The sequence below is a fragment of the Lactuca virosa genome, chromosome 5, assembly GCF_052849685.1.
Source record: "Lactuca virosa cultivar CGN04683 chromosome 5, Lactuca_virosa_CGN04683_v6, whole genome shotgun sequence".
Taxonomy (NCBI): Eukaryota; Viridiplantae; Streptophyta; class Magnoliopsida; order Asterales; family Asteraceae; genus Lactuca; species Lactuca virosa.
The window spans coordinates 307,823,328-307,833,438 of record NC_136430.1 but is presented as its reverse complement, the minus strand read 5'-3'; the positions used below and the strand labels follow the sequence as shown (position 1 = coordinate 307,833,438).

Sequence of the window (10,111 nt, the reverse complement as noted above, 5' to 3'; positions counted from 1 at the left end):
AGTATAACTCACTTACAAGGGGGTTTAGCTAGGAGTCGGGCTCTGCAGTGACAGAACTTCTGAGCCGAAAGCTCTTCTTCTCGGAGCTTTCTGGCGCTCCGGGAATCGCCTCTAACACTTGGGAAGTGCTAGGGAATGGGAGGGGCTAAGAAAGGTAATTGAGAGAGAAAGAATGGGAAATGTGTGAGTTTTTGGGGGTGATCCTCGTATCTATTTATAGGATGGATCCTTGGAGTACGCGGGGCGTAACTTCAGAGTATGCTAGGCGTACGAGGCTCTACGCTGCGCGTACGCAGGGCAGGTGTCGAAATCCGGTGCGAAGCCGTGGAGAGAAAGGTAGGGTCCAAATCTTGCCACGTGTCAGCCTCGCATCAACCCATGATTTAATTAACTTCTACATTCCGTAACTTTTGCATATGAGCTCCGTTTTTCACGTTCTTTATATTCACGCGTAGGTAGCGACGTGATCTACAACTTTCGTTTAGACCCCATCGACTAATTTTGACTTTATTTTTAAAGTTATATTTTAACAGACTTAGACAGATAAAGTCCGTTAAAAATTCATAACTTTGTCATCCGACGTCCGTTTTCGCCTATCTTTATATCGTTGGGCTCTTATTAACGAGATATTCAATTCTTTTTTAGATCGTGTCGGCTAAAAATCGATCGATCTAAAATTCGATTTCCAAGCTGCATTCTGTTATGCCAAATCTTAGAATAATCATAACTTCCTCTAACAAAGTCAGATTTGGACGTTCTCTATATTCACGCTCTCGGTTTATCGTATACTACGAATTTATTTTAGATCGCTAAGGCTAAAAAGTATTTTATCGCAAACTCACTTTTTACGATAGTCGTGCCAGTTTTGTCGCAAAACTTCGACGAGTCATAACCTCTTCGTTATAAGTCGGATTTTAGCGTTCTTTATATGTACGGAATCCGTGTGACATATACAATAACTTTGGTTAAGATTATTTATCCTAAATAATCTTCTATCAAAAATTCATTTTTAATGCTTATTATCTAGAAATTGACTAGCCCGAATCTACGGGCGTAAAACATCTCTCTATACCACCCACACCCACCATTCCAGCTACCACCAAACAAAATGATTCTTAAACCCCCTAAACCCACTTTCCAAAATTATTGATCTAAGAGTACCAATTTATGTCGGTAACTGATATGGTTCCCAGAAAATGTCGTCTTCTCAAGACCCTAACATTGCTTGTTGTTACATTTCTAGTCAACTAGAAGCTCCCATGGATCGAAATTGTAGAGTTCAATTTCGGTGATGTGTGTCAGTGTATTTTGATATGTATGTTCATGAGTGCTTGTATGTGTCTGGAATCCATGTGTGGATATGAAATTTTGATTAAGAAAAAAGAGATGAAGAAGATGGAGTGTTCTTGGGTGAAAAGAAAAAAATGTGGGTATATGAGAGAGAGAGAGAGAGAGAGAGAGAGCGCATCGGGGGAGGGCCTTTTTTTCCTTTTCTTTTATTTTTAAATTAACAAAGCATTAAAATAAAAATAAAAAAGAAGAAAGGAAATTAAAAGGGTAAAAATGTCATTTCAAGTTACCATGGACTAAAAACATGGAAAAACTTTGATTTTAGACCTTCTATGCAAGTTGAAAAGTTTTTGGACCTCATCTAAAATTTTTTGAATACCATAAATACCAACCTTGCAGTTTTGTCTAAAAAGAATAAAAATCTTTGTAATGTCCTAGAATTTCCCTATAAGATTTGATTAGGGTGATTCTTTTAGTGCTCCTCTACGGAATAACTACACATGTATATATTTAAAATATCTAAACGAGTTATTATAGATGTAACTTTATGACTGACGTGACTATATGTAATTTTTAAGAGATGTTTACTTTAGGCTTGTGGGAACGGCACCATCGAGCTCCACCTTCACCCTACTTTGCCGAGGGGTGATGCCAAACAATCGGAATGAGAAACGGCGGGGAAAGAAGAAGATAGGAGGGAAAAAGATATAGTTGAGCGTAGAGAGACTTGATAGAAATATATCAAGTTGGGGTGTTGAGTTCGGCATGCCAAACCATGTCATATGTCGAGTCATCCCCTCCAGTCTTATAGGTACTATTATACGTACATCTTAATTTTTTTAATACACATCCCATAAAATTCATCAAAAAAAGAAATCATATTAAATCAATAAAATCAACATTAATTTTTTTTTTCTTTATTGTCTTGTGTCTCTTTGTAAAATTTTCTTTTATAATTATTATTTATTAGATTATTATCAGGATTATTATTATTATTGTTTTACAATTTTTTATTGTTTTTGTTTTGTGCCTAATTCCATAAAAATCATTGTAGTTCAATTTTTTTTGATATAACCATAAAGATTTTGATTTGTTTTTAAAAGCGTTAGAATTTGACTTTTATTTTATTATAATAATACTTAAGAACGAAAAACAAAATTTAATAAAGTTGGTTCTCAGTAGTGACAGATTATTGGTCTATGTTTTAATAAAATCATCAACTCTTTTTTTATCAACAAATTTATAGAAAAAAATAAAATTTTAGTTGCCTCATTGTTAAATTAGTACCCATTCTACACGTTTCATGTCTTATTATCTCATATTTAAAATTAATGTCAAAGATATCTATTAATAATACAAATTAATCAAATGATAAAAAATAATAAAATAATAAAAAAAGGACGATATATTAATATTAAAAACAATATTATAATATACTTGTGAAAGATAGTTGTCCATGCTTACATTAAAACCGCACCTGTTCCATCCTTTCAATCAGACATCGTAAGACACTACAAGAAATGTTAGCAATAGCAGCGACGCCAAGCAATAGCGGCAACATGTAATTGACGCGTTACATGTCGCCACTATTGTTTGGCGTCGCCGCTAAACGTGTCGCCGCTATTGCTAACACAGTGGCGATCCGCGTGAAATAATCCCCGTCCGCTCGATCATTATTCAATCATACGGTTGTAAACTCCTAAAACACGCGCTTCTTCTGAAGCCAGCGGTCTAACACCAAAGGATACACAAAATTGTTTTGAAAAAATATTGGGTGTTCGACGTGGCCATATCAGAGGCATCAGGCGAAAACCTTCTATGGTTGTGTCGATGTACGATCAGGAACAGCCACCACCACAATCACAGGTGACAAGACTATTTAATTTTGGTAATTGTTTAAAATGTTGGTAATTGTTGGTTTAGTAATAGTTTCAAAATTTGGTAATTGTTAGTTTGATAATAGTTTATATATTGATAATTGTTAGTTTGGTTATAGTTTGATATATTGGTATTTTATAGCTTGGTAATTGTTAGTTTATGAAAGTACAATGCTGTAATGGTATTTTGTAGGTTGGTAATTATTAGTTATAGTACAATGCTATAATGTTTTATATGCAATATGTGGAATGTATATTTTGTATATAGAATGTTATAATGCTAGTTTAACTTATAAGACTATGTTGTTTTATTTGTAGTTGGAAATGCTTCAAACAATGTTAAAAGATCCGGCATGTAGTGCTGCACTTGAAGATTGGTTTCGTTCGTTGCCACAACGAAATGAAACTGGAGGGAACGAGGAGAGCGATGATGACGAGTAGATAGTTGTAGGATTTTTTTATGTTTTGTTTGTGCAAGTATTTTAGACTAGTATTTTCGATATTTTGTTATATGTTAAATCGGACGAGTATTTTAAACGGATGTTGTATTAATATTTTGGAATGGAATGATGTAGGATTAGATTAATTAATATCATACCAGTTTTTTTTTCAATTTTAATGTGAAATATATATATATATATATATATATATATATATATATATATATATATATATATATATATATATATATATATATATATATAGAGAGAGAGAGAGAGAGAGAGAGAGAGAGTTAGGTTCAAATGTTTTTACTATCTATTGTGTGCTTGTAGGATTGATTCTGGACCAATCATTTTAATTATTTTAAGAAAGTAATTAATGCATATTAAATGCTGAAAGTTTAATTAATGCTCATTCTATCTTTAACATGTAATATGCATTAATTACTTTCTTAAAATAACTAAAATGATTGGTCCAGAATCAATCTTAAATGCACACACACACACACACACACATATATATATATATATATATATATATATATATATATATATATATATATATATATATATATATAAAAGAAAAACACCAATACCGGCGACGCCTTTAATGGCGACAATAGGTTATTACCAACGACAGGTCTTTAGCGGCGACATGAGCTTATTAGCGGCGACAGGTCTTAGCGACGATAATCGTGTTGGCTTCGCCGATAAGATCTCACGTGCGGATGAAATCTATAGCTACTCTTGATGCCATGAACTTCATCGGTAGAAGTTAAGTGCTAACAATGTGGAATAATTGAATTTCGTTCCCGACTATCTCCTCCACTACAAATTGTTTCTTGTGCTTGAGTTCGTAATATTCTCGTCGTATCTCTGAAACAAATCCGTTATTTAAAGTACTCCGACTTCAGAGGTAATTACTCTTTTTTTCTTAATTCTTTCTTATTTGATATTCTGCGTGTAGCTCTTCGTGGACACCAACTGTTCGATGTAATGTCTGATGGTTGATACAGTGTACTTCTAATGAAGTCTTTTCACCATAATGGGGAAGCTATGTAGGTTTCTACACTCGTAAAGTACCTAAAGCACTACAATTATATCCCTGATACATAATTAATTAGGCTATTATCGTGTCAAATTCAAAACTGTAAAAGCTGAAAGAAGATTCAGTTCCCCACTTCAACAAACTTGATCCCAAATTTTAGTGTTGGTTTAAGTTTGTAAGTTCTAGAGAAGTGGGAAAGATACAGATGAGCGTTTTGGGGCTTTAGAGCATAACAATAGGAAAAAATAGAAGGTTTATTTTTTAAATGATTCATACGATTGGATTTAACACAAGACTGATTTCAAATTGAATATTCTTAATCAAGTCACATTATCACAAATACCACTTGTTACTCCCATTTGAGGAAAAAGAGTTGTTCATAACGACAGTTACTTTCAAAACGAACTTGCAAGTCGTTTTCAATTTGTTCGTTTTCAATTTAACAAATGAGAAATATGGATCTATAGAAAAAAGAAATTGAAACCAAATTTTCATTTTTATCCCTTCTATTTTGGTTAATGTTTCATAGTTTATATTTCTTATTTAACAAATTATATTTTTTATTAATATTTCAAAACATTTAATAATATTCATTATTAGTCTTGTTGTAAATATATTCATGAGATCATTTTAATTATATGACTTTTATAATTAAATAATAATTTTCTATTTGTTAGTTTTCAAAATTAATAAAGTTTTATGGGTTTAAGATATAAATTGTAATATTACATTTCGTTTATTAGATTGATTTTTTTGAAACGACAAACTATCCTACTCCTAATCTAATCTTAAACACCACCTATGTCTCCTAGTGAGACTTGAACCCGTAACCTTTTATTTGAAAGTGTAACTCCTTACCGCTAGGCCAATGACCCTTTGGTATTATAATGATACACATATTTTGACGATTGACATGATGATTAAACATTATAATGGAACCATATCAACATGAAGATTCAACATTATAATGAAACCTTTATCAACATTTGGTGATAAGGTTTCAACAATAAAAAAATTGAAAAACTAAAGATATAATATATATTATTATTATAAGTTTAAATGCGTAAACATAACTGACAAGCTACCCATACATTATAATGGAACTCTTATCAACATTTGACGATAGTAATAGCTTCATAAATCAGTGCATACTTGATGGGATGCGCTAACAACACACCACGTAAATCTGAACGAAATTTGATGTCAAGTATAGATAAACATAAAGAGTTTAATTGTTTGTTGTTATGTTTAATAATACGCTAAACGATCGTAAACAAAGAAACATAAACAAACAAATATAAACAGTCATAAATGAATATAGATACGTACAAGTGGTTAAAATGTTAAATAAATGTTATTAGAAAAATGACTTAAAAGGGTAATACATTTTAGATTGTATTATGTTTATTTTTATTTACATTTAGTCATTTTTGTTTTTTTCTTTTTGTACATATTTAATCACTTATGTTTTTTATTTTGTGAACATATTACTGTTACACTTAATGATCATATCTATACAAAATAAAAATAAAAACATAAGTTGCTAAATGTATAGAAAAAAACATAAATAACTAAATATATATAAAAAATAGATATAAGTGATTAAATACGTATACAATTTAAATTATGTTATTCTTTTAAAACATGATACGGTTACTAGAAACTAGTTAGAAATGTTATAAATTGGCCAGTAATTAAAATGTAATCTTAAAATAATAAAATATATCATTAACATTTAGTGAAAAATAAATTTTATAAAAAATAAATTTGAATTTACAGTAATACTAAAAATAGAAAATTATTAACATATATTTTTTAATTATGTTTTTTAAGATTATTAGCATATTTTTTATATACACATTTCAAATAAACTTATCCACATTTAGAAGGAAAAAAAATATAAGGGTGTGTTTTCTAACTTACATAAAGAAACAAAATGAAAAAATATAAATACGAGAACCCTTATTTATGTTCCGGGTCGTATTTAATCGGGGTATGCAAAACATACCCTTGAAAAACAATTAGGATATGTTTGGCGTACTAGCTGTGAGCTGAAAAGCTAGCTGATAGCTGAAAAGCTAGCTGTTAAATAAAAAGCTAGCTTATAGCTGAAAAACTAGCTGATAAAAAATAATGTTTGATAAAACTAGCTGAAATATATAAAATTACATAAAAATGCATTTAAAAGAATATGTTTCTATAATTAATTAAGAGGTATATTTGGAAAATTTTAAAAAAGCTCTTAAAAAACTAGTCTGAGTAGTTTTTTAAAACATTAGTTTATAAACTAAATTTTAACTTCGACAACTTAAAAAACTCGAAATAAGCTAGCTTAGCTAGCTGTGCTCGCCAACACAGGCTTAAACAAAGTGTCTCCATTCAGTGAAAAGTGAACCTTATTCTATCGATACCATCCTTTCAATCAGCAACGTATGAGACACTAAAACCACCGACCACCGACCACCGGTAATCGTGTTGTCTTCTTCGCGATGTGGAAGTCTGTATGTACCTAACTCTTGACGCCATCAACTTCATCGGTAACAGTTAATGATAAGAATGTGGAATAATTGAATTTCCTTCCCGGCTATCTCCTCCACTACCATTGTTTCTTGTGCTTGAGTAGTTGAGTTCGTATCACTCTATCCATTATTTGAAGTACTCCGATTTCAGAGGTATTTTCTCTTTTTTTTTTTCTTAATTCATTCTTATTTGATATTCTGAGCATAACTTTTCATGGACACCAACTGTTCGTTGTAATGTCTGTCTTGATGGCTGATTCAATGTATTTCTAATCAAATATTCTCACCATAATGGGAAGCTATGTAGGTTTCAACACTCGTAAAGTACCTAAAGCACTGCTATTTTATCCCCTATACATAATTGGTTAGATTATTATTTAGTCAAATCCCAAAACTGTAAATGCTGAAACACGATTCATTTCCCCACTTCAACTAACTTAATCCCAAATTTTAGTTTTGGTTTAAGACAAGAATGATTTCAAATTGAAGATTTTTAATCGAGTCACAAATATCACCTTGTTACTCCCATTTGAGGAAAAAGATTTCTCTAAATCAACATGTTTTGCAAAATCATGTATTTAATATGAACTAAATTGTAGCTAATCCGTGTTTGCAATATACATGTCTTTGAAACCAGGGTACATGAATATCAGATGGCCACGTGTACTAACACCAACATACCTATCTCAGATCATCCAGAACCAGAAAAACCCATTGAAAGCCCTCCAAATCTTTAACCAAGCAAAAAACAAATACCCAAATTATCATCACAATGGCCCTGTATATGCCACCATGATCAACAAGCTCATCATCACAGATCGAATACTTGATATGAAACAAGTGATTAACCAGATGAAACACGATTCATGTGAGTGTCAAGATTCAGTTTTTTCAGATGCAATCAAAGCCTACGCGAAATCCGGAATGCTAAATGAAGCCATCTCTCTCTTTAAAAATCTCCATCACTTCAACTGTGTAAACTGGACACAATCTTTCAACACCATATTGGAGATAATGGTGAAAGAGTCCAAATTCGAATCTGCTCATCATCTTTTCTTGGAGAATTTCAGCAAATGGGAAGTGAAATCAAGAACCCGTTCACTAACTTGGCTAATTGATGTTCTCTGTGAAAACAAACGTTCCGATCTTGCCCTTCAAGTCTTCCAAGAAATGAATCATCAGTACTGTTATCCAACCAGGGACACCTATCAAATCCTAATGACAGGATTATGTGAAGATGGAAGAATTAATGAAGCAATTCACTTGTTATACTCTATGTTCTGGCGAATTTCCAAAAAGGGTAGTGGTGAAGATGTTTTAGTGTATAAAATCCTGTTAGATACTTTATGTTCATATGGGCATGTTGAGGAGGCTGCAGATATTTTAAATAAGGTCCTTAGGAAAGGTCTTAAAGCCCCTAAAAAGAAACGTATGCCACTTGATTTCAATCAGTGTAGAAATGGTAGAGACATAGAAAAAGCAAAAAGTCTAATGAGTGATGCCCTTATCAAGGGGGTGATTCCTAGTTATGAGAGCTATAACACAATGATTGTTGACCTTTATTCAAAAGGTGATCTAAATCTTGCAGAAAAAGTGGTTCAAGAAATGGATGACAATGGATTTACACCAGGGGTATTAGTTTATGAAGCTAAAGTGATGGCTTTATGTAGGGCAAATAAGGTTGATGAGGCTGAAAAGGTGATTGCAAACTGTGTTCCAACTGTTCATTTATATAACAGTTTGATTAAAGGTCTTTGTAATGAAAAAAGATCTGTAGAGGCTCTTAGGTATTTCAAGAAGATGTGTAGGCAATTGGGGTGTGTTCCAAATAAGGAGACTTATTGCATATTGGTAGATGGATTATGTCATGATGGGAGTTATATTGAAGCAAGTGAAGTTTTGGAGAAAATGTTGGTGAAGTCTTATTGGCCAAATAGTGATACTTTTAGTATGCTTATAAAGGGTCTTTGCTTGATGGGAAGATCATATGAAGCAATTATATGGGTGGAAGAGATGATTACCCAAGAAAAGATCCCTCATGTTTCCACATGGAGTTCTCTGGTTGCTTCTGTTATATATGATACAGTGGTTTTTTCTGAAATATTGGAGCCTTGAGAAATTTATGTATAGTTAAAAAAAAATTGTTGTTTTTGAATGAGATTGACTATTTCATGTAACCGATATTATGCTTAGGCTTAATTTGTTAACTTCATAAGCATATCATGCTTAGGGAAAATTGAATTGAGACACTAAGAAATTGAGGGCCTTTTGGCCATACTATCTAAAGAAGAGAAAATGACATTTTTTCACAGAATAGCCAAAAATCAGAAAAATAACCTTAATAATAGCTATAATTTTTGCATTTAATTGTAACTATAAAAATTCTCCCACGTTTATTAATTATTTCTTTTAATTTTACATTTTATATGTAGTTTATCGGTTAGTTTTAACCTAACGTTATTTCTAGTCAGCCAAACACAGTCTTATACTTTTTTCTATTTCTATCATTATCTTATAATAATTTAGTAAAGGATAAATGTAATTTTGAATCAAAAAGGAACTTGTTAAATTTTTGACAAAGATAAAAAAGTGTTAGGAACATTTATCATGGCTGTTTTAAGAATACAACGTTTTCTTCTTTTGGTAACGACATAAAAAACTTTATCACCGATTTAAAAGGTTTTGTTATTTTGCTCTTGAAACCGTTTTATGTATTTAAGCAATGATGTATATTTGCATTACATTGTATGTTTAAACAAAGAACTAACTTATATATGATAATTTAGTAAATCCATTGATTGTCTGCAACTATGAATAAGTCGTAAGAACTTCTTTTGGATAAGAAAATTTTAGTTGAAGATTATAGTTGTGAAGAATACATTTACAAAGTCTTTTTATGATTTTTTTGCCAAGTTTGCATGGCATATGGGAATTTGC

At 31.5% G+C, this 10,111-nt stretch overlaps 1 protein-coding gene across 1 annotated transcript; it reads left to right on the top strand.

Moving 5' to 3' along the window:
- The first annotated feature begins 6,982 nt into the window (after positions 1–6,982).
- On the top strand, positions 6,983–9,373 carry EMB3101 (Tetratricopeptide repeat (TPR)-like superfamily protein). The gene is made up of 2 exons (XM_079053690.1): positions 6,983–7,327; positions 7,812–9,373. Exon 2 carries the CDS (start codon positions 7,817–7,819, stop codon positions 9,287–9,289), a length of 1,473 nt encoding a protein of 490 aa, XP_078909816.1. The 5' UTR covers positions 6,983–7,327; positions 7,812–7,816; the 3' UTR covers positions 9,290–9,373.
- The last annotated feature ends 738 nt before the right edge of the window (positions 9,374–10,111 follow it).

Excerpts from the sequence above, each read along its gene's own strand:
- EMB3101 (XM_079053690.1), top strand. The coding sequence starts at position 7,817 with ATGAATATCAGATGGCCACGTGTACTAACACCAACATACCTATCTCAG.